General features: G+C 50.8%; 1 protein-coding gene across 2 annotated transcripts in view; it reads right to left on the bottom strand.

Annotated features, from left to right (window-relative positions):
- The window catches only part of CYTH1 (cytohesin 1), a 77,729-nt gene extending 62,333 nt beyond the window's left edge, over positions 1-15,396 (bottom strand). Inside the window, exon 1 of one of the 2 annotated variants that reach the window (XM_048226692.2) lies at positions 15,286-15,396. In XM_048226692.2, the coding sequence (XP_048082649.1) occupies positions 15,286-15,307 (22 nt within the window). In that variant the 5' untranslated portion in view covers positions 15,308-15,396. Of the gene's footprint in view, positions 1-14,243; positions 14,412-15,285 lie in introns of those variants that run through there. The other variant, XM_048226691.2, reaches the window with a different exon arrangement.
- Positions 15,397-17,846: the final 2,450 nt, after the last annotated feature.

The raw sequence follows: 17,846 nt of genomic DNA, 5'->3' as shown, positions 1-17,846 counted from the left end.
CAGAGAAGTGAAACTGGATGAAACATAAGCTATCCACAGAAACCAGCTGCTTCTACCTACAATGTGAGGTCCCTGAGAACCCCGCTCATGCCTGAATCCCAAGGCCTGTAGAACACCCAGCTCCTAGTAGATGTTCCATAAATACCTGTTGAATCAATTAATTAAAAATGACCTGGGGAAGAAGCTGCTACCATGTCCCCGTTCTGACTTATACACACACTAGACAAGATCTTAGAACAGTCGAAGCTCACCCCGCCAACACTGGGAGGAGAGAGAGAGAAAAATATTTAAACGTTCTATCAAAAAGCCAATGATTAAAAAACAATTCGATGAGGGGCGCCTGGCTGGCCCTGGTGGTGAAGCATGCCACTCTTGATCTCGGGGTCCTGAGTTTAAATCTACTTAAAAAAAATCGGGGGTAGAGCCTACTTAAAAAAAAAAAAAAAGAGAAACAATTCAATGTTGGGAAGGGTAAACTAATATACGCTAGTGAGATGGCAATGTATACGTGACAGTTTTTGGAAAGCCATCTGACAGTACCTATGAGGAGACTAAACATAAAAAGCTAAACTCACTGACCCAGTGATTTGACTTGCTGGACTCTAGCCTAAGAAAATAATCAGAAATGTCGGCGACATTCTACCAACAATGATGTTACAGAGTTATCTGTTGTTAAACAAAGTGGAAACTTCTAAATGACCAACAAGAGAGGATAATTAATTGAAGGGTGGCGCACCACACAGGCTGTGTTTGGCAGAGGCAGGCCACCATGGGGCCCGCACAACCCTGCACGTCTCGCTGTCACATCTGGTTGGTCAAGAAGACCACACAGCACAACCGCTGGCTCCCAGGGGAGGGGGTCTGGCTTGTCTGCTGCTTGGTCCCTGGCTCCTCAACTGCAGACTGACCCAATTCAGGCGTGGACGTCATCGGGGCCCCTCACGTCCCCCCATGGGACTTGGGTCGGGGAGGCAGCACCCCCAGGCTGAGGTCCTGCTGTCTGCTGTGTGACGTGTGACCAACGTCTCACTACCTGCTTCCAGCCCCTGTGAAGCTGCGGCGAGCCCGCCAGCCTGCCTGTCCTCTCCTTTGGAGTCTTGCTGCCACTATGAGAATGGGGCTCTGCCTGGACAGATGCCACTAAGAAATTGTCCATACAAACTGTAATGGCAGAGAAAAACACTAAGTTTTCTTTTCTTGTGTTTTTTTTTTTTTTAGGAAGCTATAAAACATTCTATAGAACAACTGGAACACATTTTTAGGTTTATTTTTTAATCCTACATTTCCCCAAAAGGACTTAGGTGGGTCACCATGCAGGAATATGCACAGAATAAAAAAAGACTGCAAGCAAATTACACCAAAATGTACACAGTAACAGGTCCGTGGGAGTTCATTACACTCTTCCCTCTACTTTTGCACATTGTTGAAATTCTCCATTAATAATAATTTTTCAAAGTCTGCCCAGGTGGTGAAGTAAGAAGGACATATACAATTACAGCCAACCTCGCAGGCCGCCTCAAGTGGCTGAGTTTCAGACTCCTCCCCCCCCCGCGCGCACCGCGACCCCCGAGGAGAGAGAAAGCTGCGGGAAGACCCTTCTGGCAAGGTGACTGGGCCTGGCAATCCAGTCCCAAGGGGGACAGGGGAAGGATCTTTTTAGGTCACTTCCCCCGCTGGACAGAACGGAGCTCTATGATGGCATCAGTCCAGGGGCCGCCCTCCAACAGAGCGACACAAAGGGAAGGTGTCTCTAAAAGGCACAGAACGAAAACCACACAGACACTTGGGGAACCTGAGGTGGGGAGGTAGCTAAACTTGGTAACTGTAACAAAGGAGTAAACAAACCCCAGCTTGGTTGTGTGTGTCTTTGGATTTTTTTTTCTTTTCCTTCTTCTCCTTCTTCTTCTTCTTCTTCTTTGATCTGCTGAGCCTCTTCTTAAAACTTCGGCTTGAAAGCTCAAAACCCTTTAAGGGGAATTCTAAATAGCCTAAAGAAAACCGCATCAACTAGAGGGTTACAGTTGGAGATGCAGTTAACACACAGCCAGCACTCCTTACAATCCCGGACACACAACGACATACAACCCCTCACATCGTCATTTCACACAACCAACATGGGAAATGACAAGCTCCATGTCTGGTGCACCAGCCCAAGCCAGGCCCTGCCACACGGCCCCGGGGTGGGGGTGGGGGGGGGAGGCAGTGTGAGGTTCCTGAGGAAGGTGCTCTTCTACACCTGAGCTCCTCGAATTTAGGAACTCTGAAAATGTGTGTGTGTTGTGTGTTCATTCATTCATTCCCGGGTCCTACCCCAGAGGACCCCAACTCAGTAGGTATGGCTAGAGTGGGGCCCCAGAACAGACTGCTTTCGTAAAAACTCACCCAGGTGATTCCGCAGATTAGCCAGGTATGGGACCACCACGCTAACCCCAATTTACTAGGTTACAAACTTCAGATAAATTAAACAGATCACTTCTGCATGTTTATCTTCCTCGGACACTTGCCTACTCCAACTATAACAGGTCTCCATTTGGGGGCACCCAGCTGGCTCAGTCGGAGGAGCTTGCAACTCTTGATCTCAGGGTCATGAGTTCGAGCCCCACATTGGGTATAGAGATTACTTAAAAAAATAAATAAAACTTAAAAAAAAAAAAAGGCATCCATCTGGAACATGATTATTTTTATAAGTTTGGATATCTAAAAGCCAAAAATTCAGGAAATACTTAATTCCACTTTTTTTTGACCACTGATGTTTCAATCCTGGCCTCTCATCCAAATAGATTTTACAGTTTACCAAAGAACGCAGTGACATCGTACTAGTTTAAATGCTTTCTCCTAAGACAAACAAAAATCCCACTATCCCACAGACTGTAAGATTTTTAAACAGAACTAAAAAGTAATTCTACACGCAAAGCACCACATGCCTACCTTTTAAAAGTTATACAGATACCAAATAAGTCTGATGGCATCACTTATTAAAATCAAACTCAACCCAATACAAGCATTATTTGGGCATCATCATTTTGCTGACTGTCAAGGAGACCAGAGGCTATCCTACTGGACACCTTCCATGCTCACCTGTGAAACTCGGGGAGCCGTGCCCGCCCGTTCTCCCTCCCCCACCGCCCTGTCCGCAGTCCACAGCTTTGTTCTGGGGTCGAGGTTTGACTTGAATCGTTATAAAGGTTACTGAGGTTTTCTCTGCACATACAAATATGAACTGATAAAATACATATTTAATAAACAGGATACGTAATGAGCAACTTGTTTTTTCACTCAACGTCACATGGCCATCCTCCACGCCTGTAACACACAGATCTCATATTTTTAAAGAGGCACCTGATATTCTGTAACACAAACATATGACATGTAGCGAAGCATCTCCTTCCTGATGGGACAGTCGGTGCTTCCCAGGTTCTGACTCCCAGAGCCACGCTGTGGCTCACGTCTGCGCTCACATGTCAAACCGTCCTGAGAGTTTCATTTACTCCAAGTGCCACCAAGTCTCACAGGGACTGTTTCCTTCAGTCCCGCTGCTCCAGGCTGAAATCAGGTGAGGTGACCTTGGGGATAACGAAAATCATGCAAACATCCTAGGGCCTATAGAAACCCCTTTAAAAATCAGAACTGACTTCTAATTATGTACATTCTCTAGCAATTGAGTTTTTAACATAAAGATGTGTTATTTTTATAATTTTTGAAGTAGAAGTTTAAATTCCTCTTAGTAGAATGCTATAAATACATTTATGTGTTTAAGAAAATGGGAGCTTAAGAACAGTAATATTTAGCCAAAAACTTGGTTTTGTATCCCTGAAATCTACCGGGTGTGGAAATTAAAGCAAATGAGCCCTTGCCGAGAGTCTGTGGAAGCAGGATGGCACCCAGCCTGCTTCCTCCACACGAGGAGGTGTCCATCGTGTGACTCGAAGAGAAGGCAGATGTCTGAGAAGATAATCACCAGATCACGTCATGCCAGCATCTCATCTAGAATAATGAACTCCTTTTTCCTATCAAGCACCATTGTTCAGGGATGCTTCCATTACCTGAAACCAGGAAAAATTCTCCTTACTGTCAAAGAAAGTACAAAAACATTGCTAAGAACTGGCAGCAATAGCACAGCCTTCCGACTGAAGACGGTCTTTGTTCTGGTGATCTGATGACAAACAGGGCTGCCGAGGAGCAGAAACAGGATGGACGGGTCAAAGTTTCCCGCTGCTTTGCACACACTCTCCTCTACCTCTGAATTAGGAATGTTCTTCTAGAACCAGAAATGCTTACCAGGACCAGACAAAGTCTGCACCAGCACCGTAATCCTTCCTGTCCACGTGGAACATTCCCCGGGAAGGACGAAAGCACCAGGGTGGATGTGGTTAGCAGAACAACGGCCCCAAAGATGTCCACATCCGAATCCCTGCAATGAGTGGGTCTGCTAAATTCTGGGGCAAAGAGAAACTGATGTGGATGGAATGAAAGTGGCCCATCAGCTGCCCCGGAGGCGGGGAGGTCTTCCTGGGTCACTGGAGGGCCCCATGGAATCACCAGTATCCCCTATGGAGGAGGAAGAGGCAGGAGACTCAGTGTCAGAGCAGTGAGACATGAGACAGGGTTTAGCGGTAACTGCCAGCTTTGAAGATGGGAGGAAGGGGTCAGGAGCCAAGGGATGCAGGCGGCCTCCTGGAGGTGCAAAGGGCAAGGAGAGAATCTCTCCAGGAGCCTCCAGAGGGATCCAGCCCTGCTGACACCTTGGTTTTAGCCCAGTGAGACCCATTCCAGACTTGTGACTCCCAGAACAATAACAGAATAAATTTGTATTTTTTTTTTAAAGATTTTATTTATTTATTTGACAGAGAGAGTGAGAGAGCATAGGCAGGGGGAACAGTAGAGGGAGAGGGAGAAGCGGGCTCCCTGCTCGGCATCAGGGTCACCAGGACCCTGGGATCATGACCTGAGCCGAAGGCAGATGCTTAACCATCTGAGCCACCCAGGTGCCCCAAATTTGTATTGTTTAAAGGCACTAAATTTGTGATCATTCGAACAGCAGCCACAGGAAAAGAATATAGTGCAGCCACTCCTTCCGTCTCTCTATGGCACTGAGCGCATATCTCGAGTCAGAGCCACTTCCTACCATGATGTCCAGTTGCTTTCCTGATTTGTTAATCATAAAAAAAAATCAAAAACCTATGCCTCATCCTTATCAAGTATCTGTCAAACTCCGTAACGCTTCCTAAGAGCTCACACCACAAATCACCTTACTGTGGAATATATCAGCCCCTCAAAGAATTTCTCTGCCACACGCACCTTTAAGAATAGAATAATCCTGTTTTTCGTCTAAATGTTCAAGATTTGTACTGAAATCTCCGAATGCACGGAAAGCATCTCCATAACCCTCCCAGCAACTCAGTAGTGAGGAGCTTCCCACCTGGTTATTGCCACGACCAGCGGCAGCAGGAACCAAGCCCCCAAATAAAGCCCAGAACACCTGAAGAACGAAATGGGACATCTTATGTGTGACGTTTTATAAAAGGCTACACTCTAATTGCAACCACAACTCACAGGCAGACACAAACGACTTCAATGGCTTCAGTCTCTCTGTCAAACACAGATGGGGAGAGGGAGTACGGCTTGGGCGATTCCTTCAACACACTGCTATGAAGAGCCTACAGGGTACCGGGCCAGTGCTAGGCACACGGTCGTGGCCGATCACAAAGCTGGAAGAGACCAGGCACGCGCAGTAAACACCACTGGTAGCAGGTGACGAGTGCCATGAGGGGTGAGTCTGGGGAGAGGTGTGCAGGTGGTCTAATGAGCTGGGCAGCCTGGGCAAGTCTCCCTGGGGGAGTCGGAATTGGAGCCAAGGCTGGTGGGCAAGGGCATTAACTATGAGCACGTCAGGACGAAAGCATCCGAGCCCAGGGAACAGCCTGAGAAAGGCCCCAGTGGGGGACAGTGTCGGCTGCCTCCCGGTGAGTGGGCTGAGCAGGAAGCATGGAGATCTGTGAGGGGTCGGATCTCGGGGTGGGGGGGAAGGGGGCTCTCTGAGGTCAGCAGACTCGCAGGAGCCTCCCCTGCACACCATGGACACAGCCAGAGGGTGCGCTTTGTACAGTTAGACCACAAAGTCTATTAGTGGAATCCCTATTTCTTTTGGGTTATTATAAATCCAGGAAATAATCTCCCAATTATAATCCTAAAAACTTTTTCAGAATTTCATTTCCTCCACGCTTTGTTTGGACACAGAGGGAACTCACTAAGGGTTTTTTTTTTTTTTTTTTAAAGATTTTATTTATTTATTTGACACAGAGAGAGACAGCCAGCAAGAGAGGGAACACAAGTAGGGGGAGTGGGAGAGGAAGAAGCAGGCTCCCAGCGGAGGAGCCCGATGTGGGGCTCAATCCCGAACGCCGGGGTCACGCCCTGAGCCAAAGGCAGCCGCTTAAGGACTGAGCCATCCAGGCGCCCCAGGGAACTCACTAAGGTCTTTGTCAAGTTACTGAACAGAGGGAAGGAGCTCCCCTTTCACATCAGGACAAGTCACGGAGAGAAAGGAGAACCGCCTGGGAAGAAGGGTGCCTGACAAGACCACCAGGAGACCCGGAGGCTTGACTCCACGGAGACTGCCCAGGACACCATGGGGCTGTGCGCCATCTCCATCACTGCCGCATACGGCCCTGACAGGAGAGTGAGGGGCCCCATGTGGACACCAGGAGGCGCGCCCAGGCCCCCCGGTATCCTGAACCACAGTCCCCTCGCACGAGCTTCCATAGCTGGCCTGCAAGAGCCACTGAGCGAAACCTGGTTCCAGAACTCCTTCAGACAGAGCAATAAGTCGGCGTTCTCACTGCATGAAGGGCAGGAATCGAGGCCTCCAAGTCTGCTTCTGAAGCTACAGAGCTGAAGTCCTGAGTCAGAATCCTCAGGCGAACCCACCAGGGACTGTCACGCAGACGAGGCCCGGTGCAAAAACGAGCCTCTCCTCCGACCAGAGACAAGGCCGCAAAGTCAGAGTGCTGGGCAGGAAGACGCTGGAAGATACTCTGTCTTTCTCCAGAAGAGACACTATTCTTCAGCAGTGCTCTCCCAAGTCATTCCTGAATTTCGTTTTCCAAAAGCCTGTTACGTGTCACCCCAAAGGGCAAAAAGGTGAGGAAGTGGCGTGACAAGGTCGCTGCGAGTGGCTGAGGCAAGCTTCAGCACAAGGTGGCTAGGGGCAGGATTACTAACGTGAACCTTTACGTGCTTACCTGGATTTCTCTAGAGATTCCCGCTGCCCAACCGCCATGCATGGCCCGGCTCCAGGGGGTTCTCGGAGGTCAGGCTGTGACACTCCCACTGCCAGCACTCCAAGCCCGGGCCACCAGAGGCCCTGGGAGGGAACACTGGCCTCTAAACCAACACTATCCAACAGCTGAAGGAGGAAGAATGGCCTCTCCTGTACAATCCTACAAACCCCTCAAATTTCCACCCTAAAACTAACATGGGGCTCTTTCAATCTAAATCTGCTCTTAACCCCCAACACAGGCTTTAACCACAACACTAACCAAACTGTACCAAGACACAGAACTCTGCACCCCAATTCCAGAAGAAAAGACAAAGTCTAAAGCTTCTGAAAAGCACATAAGTTAAAGAAAAGCAGAAAAGTGATCTGAAACAACGGGCAAGAAGAAGGAGCGGAGGCGCAGCAGAAGCGACTTGGCGCCTGGGAACCTGGCTTCCAGTGCCGGCTCCACCGGCCCCGAGCGGGCGCGCCTCGCACACCCAGCAATCCCCGACACCCCACCCCTCACCGGTGCAGGGACGGGGCTGCATGAGGGCAGAGCAAGCTGCTGACTACTGCTGTGCTCTGCAATGCTCGCACCGCATCTGACCCCAGAGGCAGGTGTGTTCCCCCAAAGCAGCTCCACCCAAAAGCAAAGCGAAAACTGGATCGCCCCAGGCTCCCATGGTGTTTGCTCACATCTCCATCAGAGCACCTGTCGCATGTTCTTGAAATTTTTCAACATGTCAACTCCCCTACATCATGAGCATCCCGAAAGCAGGCCTGCATTTTAAATTCAAGCAAACACCCTGACACTAAGAAGATAACGAAAAAGAGGCTGAGCAGGTGGATGGATGGACGGGTCGCTGGAAAACAGCTCAGACAGCAGGGAAGACAATGGAATCAGCTGTTCCTTCAAGCCTGGATAACTGGGGTGACAGGTAATGGTAATAAAAGTTGAAAGAAAAGAAAAGAAAAAAGAAAAGAAAAAAGAAAAGAAAAGAAAAGAAAAGAAAAGAAAAAAGAAAGGAAAGGGGAGTCTGGAGGGAGGACTGGAATGGAGAGGCAGGAGAACACCTTCAGATAGGCAGAATCTGAGATGGCGACAAAGGTCAAGGGGAATGTCCAGGCAGTTGAAAATGCAAAAATACAGCTAGAACTCCAAACATCCTCTTCATTTCCGTCACCAGCCCTGTTGGAAGCCGTGTTTGGGGCGGCGCAAAGCTTCAAGGACCTTCCGCTCATAGGCGCACACACTCACGTGGTCTGGCAGCCCCACAGATGGAACGATCGTAGCCCGGTCCTGCTCCAGCTTCACGGCGCGCCGGGCATGAGTACTGTAACTCAAGACTAGCTCAGAACAGTTTCCAAAATGTTTATTAAAAAGAGTCTACAGGGGTGCCTGGGTGGCTCAGTCGGTGGAGCATGTGACTCTTGATCTTGGGGCTGTGAGTCCAAGCCCCACACTGGCGGAGCACTCACTTAAAAAAAGTAATAACAAGGGGCGCCTGGGTGGCACAGCGGTTAAGCATCTGCCTTCGGCTCAGGGCGTGATCCCGGCGTTATGGGATCGAGCCCCACATCAGGCTCTTCCACTATGAGCCTGCTTCTTCCTCTCCCACTCCCCCTGCTTGTGTTCCCTCTCTCGCTGGCTGTCTCTATCTCTGTCGAATAAATAAATAAAATCTTAAAAAAAAAAAAAAAAGTAATAACAAGACTCTATAAAGAGGTACAGCATTCCCGAATTAAAGCAAGTCTCTCCATTCCACATTACCTTCCAGCTGCTGCCCTCTCTGCCCACCGACGGTCCAAGGCCCTCTTTTCAGACCTGGCTCTGCCCAGCCCTTCAATGGGGGGCAAGAGGCCGTGCCCAGGACAACACCCTTGGTCCTCTTCTCAGTCAGCATGAGATCTCCCCTGGGCTCTACTCCCATTCGTGTGCTGCTAAGTTCTTGGGTTCCAGCGACAAATTCAACTGTCTAAGTGGACCTCTCTCAGGGGATGGTCTCTAACACCCCCAAGCTCCACTCAGTGTGTCTAAAACTAAGCACCTGCATTCAATTGGAGACCCTCCCCAAGCAGTCATCTGAGACAGCAACCTGGCATCATCTGGAACCCTGCTTATCTCTCCCAAATCCTGGTAACCAACTCCATGCTTTTAGGTCCTTGACGTGTCTTGGAGTTACCGCTCCCTCTGGCCCACTCCTGTTGCCTCCACCAGGCCCTCCTCCTCCAGCTCACCAGGATGCTTGCAACGGCTCCCTACGGGTCTCCCCATTGCCCATGGGAACCACACCAGGCACTGGGATCTTTCTAAAATGCAAAATAATCATCATGAAATATCCCAGTTCAACCCCCTAGGCTCCTTGTGGCTCAGAGACCAGTCCTTGGTAACGTACAGAAGCCCTCCATGACTCTGTCCTCCTCCCTAGAGCCTGTCTCTGGCCTCCTAGTCTCCAAGCACAGAGAACCACGCAGCTCCCCAGGGGACCAGGTCGCCTCCCCTGCTGGCCCTGGCTCACTCCCTCTGCCTGAAATGTATTTCTCCGTCATATTCACCTAGTTACCAACTGAGCTTCCAAACTCCAGTTCTGGAAACTGTCCTCTGTCCAATCGGTTCCGTCCCAACTCCAGGCAGGACTGCTCCCCCTGCTCACCTAGGGTTTTCACGTAGACACCTGCCACATCCACTCTGACCCTCGCCCTCATAGCCTGCCGCCACATCTGTCTTCTAGGCTCAAAGCATCCCCGACAACAGGGGCCACGTGGTGCAGAGTGGCTGCACACGCCTGTTGACCGCACGGACACACGGCCCGCCGACACCAAGCCCACGACAGCACTACTGAAGAGGAAAGGTTTTTAACAGCATCATATCAATTTCATCATTCATACCCAACGGTAATAATTACAATATGGACTGTAACAATGCCAGAGAAAAGCACTCTTCTGAAATAAAAATCTTGAAGACTCTAAAAAGAAAAAAAAAAGTGAAAAACAGGAAAAGACTCTGATAAGGAAGGTCATGTCCTGACCCTTGTTACAGGAGCCAGAAGGCACAGAATGCAACTCATAACCACCTCAGCGACACAAAAACAGAGACTGTCACAGCATCCTGGATAACGAACAGTAACAAAAATCCCCTACACAGCCTCAACCCATCTTACGTTTTTTTAGTCAATGCAAAGAGAGAGGCAAAACAACATTACCAGCAGTTTCAGAGGATGTGGGATTCACTTCTTGAACATTTCTAAATAATTTTCCACCTCCTCCATGCCTCTATTATTGCAACTGAAACTAAGCAACAATAATTAGAGAGACAATCAAGCAGTGTGGCAACAAAGCAAACGGACAGGTTCAGGCAAAGTACTCTTCCTCAGGAGCCTACTGTCCAAGCTCTCATGTGGGAGGGTAAGCAGGAAAGGGGCGGACAGGCCTTGGGGGGGCGGGGGCGGGGTGGACTCCAAGCTGAAGCTCCAACCTATGCCTCACTGTCCAGCCCCCCCACACACACATTTGCCTCTCCCTGGCAGAGCGACCTGTATGTGTGCTCTCAACCTTGAAACCAGAAGGCACCGTCCTTCTGGTTCTTTCTATAGAACTATCTGATCTTGAATGCATGAAACACATAAGAAATCATCTATTTGGCAAGATTGTTTTTCATTGCTATGGGAGACATTTAGAAAGGAGCAGGTAAGAGCCTTAAGACCCCACAGACTGACCCATTTATCAGTATAACCCAGACCAGGAAGAGCTACCTAAGTCACAACTCTCCTCTAAAGGAAACATCCGTATTCGGCCAGAAGACAATATATGGGTTGAGAGATCATCAATCTTCAAGAGAAAAATTAAAGAGAGATAAACAGGTGACTACTACGATTGGTCAAAATCTCACCCCAACCCCAGTCAGACTGAATATATATTTTCCCCATCCTGAAAATATCAGAGTGAGAAAAACAGTCATTTGATTTGTTCGAGGCCATAAAAAAAAGAGTTAATCTCAGTCAAGTAAATAAAGAAACCAACATCCCACATGAACAGGCAGGTCCATAATACACAAATACGGAAAGAAATTTTTTCAACCTAGCTGGTGATCAATAGATTTAATGAGGTGCCATTTTGTAACCATTAGGTTCGTTTAAAAAAAAAAAAAGCTTTCAAATGCAAATCCTCACCAGTGCCATATCCACAGTGATACTCAAGCGTGTAACCCCACACATGGCTAAGCACAGGCTAAACCGGTACAACCCTTCTGGAAAGCAAATCGGCACCATGCATCAAGAATTCTAAAACTGTTTATCCCCTCTGACATGTTAATATCACCCCTGGAACTCTACCTTAAAGACCACAAAATGTATAATTATGCTAACCTTATGTTCCAGATTTTCTAAGAAAACCCTGACTTCATAATTGTATTATTTTCCATAAAAGCAGACCGCTAAGTGTATAACTAAATTCGAGAACACTGAAAGACATCAATATCACTGAAGAACGAGGAAAATTGGTTTGGCATTCGGTCAGACATGTACAGAAGAGTGTTCTTGTTTCTGTTTGGGATGGAGAGCTGAAGACAAAAACGCAATCACCGAATATTAACTTTTGCCACATGGAACCTGGTTCCATCTATTATTCCCTCAACAGCTGCTGAGCTGCTTCTACCGGGGACCAGGCCCCATGCTTGCTCTGGAGGCACAAAGATGAAACAGCCCATCTCCCCCGCACGCAGCGGGCCCCACTCACCATCCCGCAGCAGCAACCGTGCCCGCCGCTGCCCACGCCTCATTTCATCTTCTGATGGCGGAAGTCGTGCCCTGGCTAAGAGCAACATCTCCACGCCTTCACAGAGAAGCTTCCTTCTTAAAGGCCAATTCTCCCTCATGTCCAGACTAGGGACAAGTCTGAAGCTCATAAAAAGTGAGAGGAGTAGAAGCTATGTTCGAGAAGTAAAGGCCATAAACGGCACCGCAAGTTCAGAGATCTGAAGAACCTATGCTCAGAAATTTGATGATCTTGTCAGAGTTGTGATGCAGAATCATCACCACTAACACTTCCAATGTCACTACCGATGGCCCTGCCCATCTCTACCTCACAGCCTGTCCCAAGAGAGGTGGACAACTTCCGAAGGGCTTCAGAGACCCATGACGAGGCAGTCTGCAGGTGAAAAATGTGTGCACGATTTCAAAAGTCACCAAGGCGAGTGGTCACAGAGTCTTTTCTTGGGCAGGATACTCTATGAAGGCAAAAATACCTCTTCCTTCTATGAAGAGAACTGTGAAGTCCAGGAAGAATAGTGACCTAAGAAGATTATGTGAGTCTTTTTATTTAAAAGTCCCAATTATTTCACAGCATTTAGAAAGAAACTGCCACAAGCAATAGGAACATCTTTCTTCAAATGTCTGGAAAATCACTAATTCCACATTTTTCAAAGAAAACTAAGCTTGAAAAGGACTTGTGTTTAACTGTCCTCCCCACTCCCCCGCCACAGGTTTTCACAGTCCAGTATGTCACGTCACACGTGCGGGGCGAAGCACGCTGCACCTGTCTAGGGAGTTAAGAACCTCTGATTTAACAATCTGGTATTACAGAGAGTATCTACGAGAGGAAGGGCTTCTGAATTCAATGGTGCAGTCACTGGGTTTACAGAACACCAAAGAGTCTGCAGTCAAGAAAGGCTGTTCTGTTGGTTTTTGAAGTTCTCTGTAATGGGAACAGGAAAACTCTTAAAACTCACTCTCTTTCTTCAGCATATTATAAATGAGGTCTGTTCCAAAAGTTTTTTAGGCCAAAATGGCAGCTAGGAAATCACAATCACCTCCCCAAAGACACAGGGTTAAGAACAGTGGTGGTGTCCTAGGCTAACTCACGACACAACAGAGGTTCCAGCTTCTGAGGGAGCATCTGGGCGGGGAGTCCACGTGCTTGAGGAGTCCACAGCACACAACTGCTTTTGAAATGTGTTACAGGAATAGCTGTCTTATCCCTCAAGGTAGAGTCACTATAAAACCTACGAGGGAAATGGACAGCTCTGGAGACTGGGGAAACCTTAAAGAACTGAGAATCTTATTCTCCGTATGACCATCTTAAGCTATTAGGTGCTTTTTGTGTGGTGAACGCTATGAGTGGGGAGCCTTTTTAATTCAACCTTCTTGGTTCCTCCAAAATACAAAGAAGATGACGCTTTTAACTGTATAAGGGGGAGAATAAACTTCTTTCTCATCTTTATGTGTGGTCAGCAGAATATCGGCCCCAAAGATGTCCATGACCTCATCTCCAGAACCCACGACTACGTTACCCTATGTGGCAAAAGCGGGATTACCCCTGCAGAGCTAAGGTGGTTTTGTTGGATCATCCTGGTGGGTCCCACGTAATCATGGGTCCTAACAAGAAGCAGAGGTCAGAGAGAAATGAGAAGGGGCTACCTGCTGGCTTTGAAGATGGAAGGTGGCCGAGCCACGGAATTAAGGTAGCCCCTAGAAGCTGAAAAAGGCAAGGAAATGGCTACTCCCCTAGGACCCGCAAAAAGGAACGCAGCCCTGCAAACACCTTGAGCCCAGTGAGACCACATTTGGACTTCCGACCTCCAAAACTATACAATCATAAATTTATATGCTGTTTTGAGCCATCGAGTTTGTGCTAATCTGTTACAGCTGCCTTGGGACACGAATGCACCCGCTTCCATTTACCCCTTCCAAGTACAAATTCATGTCATGCCTGTTGGCAAAGCAGTCACTGTATTAAAAGCAACCAGACCAAGAGCTTCCTGCCTCGCCTGGTGGGTACAAACACTAGCAAAGGGCAAGAAGAAAGCCTGGCAGGACCGTGAGGCCCGACATTAAATGGCAAGAGAAGGTAGACAAAATAGCAGCAGGCAAAGCTGGGCGAGGTAGTGCCAAGAGGTATGGAGGGGATGAAAACCCTCTGGGACCAGCCCGGAGGTGATTTTTTTTTTTTTTTTTCAATCACAAAAGGAAAGCACATAAGGCTTTTTTACTTGGAAGGTAACTAGTGGACATCTGACAGTCGCCATCCCTAAGGCGCTCTGCACTTCAGGCTGCCAGCGGGTCTTGAGAGCAGCTGCACACTCCCGCGTGCTCGGCGCAGGGTCAAGTTGCAGGTCACAAAGCCACCTCTTCCCCGTCCACAGTTCCACAATGACTTACTTGTGCATAAAAAGAAGAAATAAGACCTGCCTCAGTTAAGACGCCAGGAACGGATCCACGCAGCCACCCGAGCACGTTAAACTCTGCTGTACCCCAGGCTGCTCCCAACCCACAGAAGTTTCACCCCCTGTTCGAGCTGCCATTCTCAAATTCCGCATGAATACAATGTTAATAAATTAACTAAAAGCATTTCAAAATAACCTCTGGCGAGCCCTGCAGTTTCGAGCGCTTGGAGGGAGGAATGTCCTGGCTGACGGCCACCAGTTCTGGGGATAAGGTTAGCAGGAGGGGGATTCAGGAACTGTCAGGTGGGACGGGAAAGCAAACTTGGGTGTCCCCGACGCGCGGCCAGAGGGGGGGCCCGGCACCGCTCGCCGGGGAGACGGTGGCCGGCAGCGGGGCCAGCGCCCGCCCGACGGCGCCCTGGTCCCCGCAGCTCAGCCGCCGTCGCCGCCGCGCCGCCGGGGAAGCCCATGCGCTTCGGGGTGGCCCGCCGTGCGTGCTCCTCGCTCGCGAACAAAGAAGCGGACCCGGCACACAACTTGCGGACCGCACCGAGGCCCGAAACGAGGGGGCCGCGGACGGGGCCGCAGGGCGCTCGGGCGGCACCGCGCGACCCCCGGCCCCCGCCCCGTCCGGCCCCAGGTCCCCGGCCCCGGTCCCCGCTGCCCTCGGTTCCCGGCCCCGGTCCTCACCGCCCCGGCCCCGGCCCCCGGCCCCCGGCCCCGGCCCCGGCCGGACGCCCTGGGCTCGCGTCCCGCACCGCCTGCCCCGCGAAGCGCCAGCCGCCCGAGCCGCCTCAGGCGCCCGGGAGGACACGGCAGGAAGCGCGGGTGGGGGCGCCCGCACCGCCGCGCCGCGGGCCGTACTGACCGTAGCTGTCGTCCTCCTCCATGGTGCCGGCGCCGGGCTGTGCGCCGGGTCCTCCGCTCGCTCCTCGCGTCCCGCCGCGCCTGGCCCCGCGCGCCTCGTCCCGGCTCGGAGCCCCGCCCCCGGCCGCGCCGCCGCCGCCGCCGCCGGCCCCTCGCCACCCGCGGGGCGCCCCGCCCGCCGCCCGCGCGCGCCCCGGCACGCGGCCGCCGCCCGCACGCGCCTGCGCACGCGCGCCCGCCCAGGCTCCGCCCCCCGGGCCCGAGATCCCGCCCGCCGCCCACGCGCGCGCACCTCCCGGCACGCTGCCAAACCCGGGCCCGCGCCTGCGCACGCGCACACGCGCAGGACCCGCCCCCGGGGCCCGAGGACCCGCCCGCCGCCCACGCTCGCGCATCTCCGGGCACGCCGCCAATTCCAGCCCGCGCCTGCGCACGTGCTCCCGCCCCGGGCCCCGCCCCCCGGGCCCATGGCCCCGCCCCTCCGCCCCCGCGGGCCCCCACCGTTTCGGGTTTCGCAAGGGCGGCGCGGCGGCCCGGCCCACAGCCGGCGGGAAGCCGCCCACGGGCCCAAGGTCGTGTCCGGCCACTGAAGGGCAGGGTGGTCCTCGCTGACGTCAGCCTCAAAGGTCATGCCGGCCCCGGCTCGCCAGGGAGGGCCCTGTCCTTGGCCAGAGGCCGAAGAGCATTTGAATTCATTTTCTTCTGTGATCTAAACCTCAGCCGCATGAGTGTCCTGACTTCAGTGCTTTTATACATCCCTTAATGAGTCCCCTGAATTTTCCTGGATCAAGTTTCAAAGGGAGGCACCTCATCTCCCAGCACTTCAGGATTTTCGTGACCCTGATTCATCATCTCTGAATCCACACGTTTCTAGACTGTTCTCTGCAGGTTTTATTTGCCTGCACTAGGCTTACCAGTCCCCCTGTCACTGGTAAAGTGAGCTGCCCTGTGCCGAGCTAAGGCAGCAGCTCCGCACCTGAAGGTTGGAGACCTCTGCTATCCAGGTGCTGTCCTCCTTAACAGGTATCTGCTTGCATCAGCCAGTGAGGGGACACGAGAGTGAACTGGAAAGACCCTTGCAGGACAGCCTCTCCTGAGAGCTCTCAGACAAAGAAACTGAAGCCCAGGAGGTCCAGGGGCCAGGGCACATATAGAGCTGAGGCAGGACCAGGCAGTGCCCTCTCTCCCGGATATCTCCCAAACATTACCATGCTAAACCCCACCCACCGAACTGCGTGCCTACCTGACCTTTTAAAGTAATTGCTCAAAAGACAGGAAAAAAAAAAAAAAACCACCAAGGGATCAAATGAGACACTCAGAAATTTGGAGGCTGTTTTCTCGGTGACAAAAAGGAAAATCCCAGTGATGTAGGATGAGAGCCCAGAACCCACAAGCACCCCCTCCAATGACTCGTGACTCCCCACCCATACACAGAGCACGACCTCAGGAACTCCGTGGGGATCCACGTACTCTGCAGCTTGAGATCAGTCACAAAAGGGAGGTGAAGGTGAAGAACTCTTCCTGTGGGCCCTTCTGCCCCCATTCCAACCCTGTCTTGGCTGACTTCCCTGCTGGAGGCATTCCTTCCTGAGTGCCAGCTTGTCCACAATGATAGCTCACAACTTTTATGGACAGTTTCAGTGTCTGTTAGTCCCCGATGCACTGCCTTATACTCGCCCACTTTAAAACACTCACTGATAGGTACGAAAGCTGCATATGTATGTTGCTTTGGTGCAACACAATTTTCCTGGAAGGATACACAAAAAAGTTCAGGAGAACAAACTGGGAGAAAGGGAGATTGAGACCTACTTTTCATTCTGTATTTACTTTGTCATGGTCTTTCTGCGCTGTCTGGTTGTTTTAGAACAAGTGAATGTATTTTTGTTGTTGTTGATTTAGGAAAATTAAAGAAAAATGCCACTTTGCTAGCTACTGCCAGACGCACAAGCTCTTTCTTGGTTTGGTGCTCACCATAAACATTACAGGAGCCTCAGCAGAAAGGGACTTCAGGATCACTCGGGTCACAGGATGGTCCAAGCCCCTCCTGGTGTGCTGGCCCCGGGGCTGCTGGAGGAGAGCTCAGCCCAGGCCTTGGCAAAGTCCCTGAAAGCTGACAGGACCTCTCTTGGAATATCTCTATCAAGGGAAGGTGTGACCCCTCTCGGCAGCCTGTTTCATTACTGGCCAACCCTAAAGTATGCCTCCCAGGACTTCTCAATTGTTCTAGGCAACAAAGAAAAGTAATTTCCTCTTAAGAAAAACGAATCAATGAGGAAACTCTGTGCTTTTATTCCAGATCTGCTTCTGATTAGCCTTGTGACCTGGGCAAAGAGCTCAACCCTCCGGACATTTTCCTGCCCACAAAACACAGCCTCTGCCTGTAAAATCCAGGCTTCTGCCCAGAATTGATCTCTGAAGTGCTAGATATGTCCCGGTCTTCGGCTCAACCTCTACACAGCTGATGGGAACTTCTGTTGGATGAAATGGATTTCAACATATCAGCCTGAGGAACCCTAATCTTTACATCCTGTTGGGGGTACAGCGTTGGCCCACTCTTCTAAG

Source organism: Ursus arctos, unplaced genomic scaffold (genome assembly GCF_023065955.2).
Source record: "Ursus arctos isolate Adak ecotype North America unplaced genomic scaffold, UrsArc2.0 scaffold_24, whole genome shotgun sequence".
Lineage (NCBI taxonomy): Eukaryota > Metazoa > Chordata > Mammalia > Carnivora > Ursidae > Ursus > Ursus arctos.
This window is presented reverse-complemented; position numbering and strand designations above follow the sequence as displayed.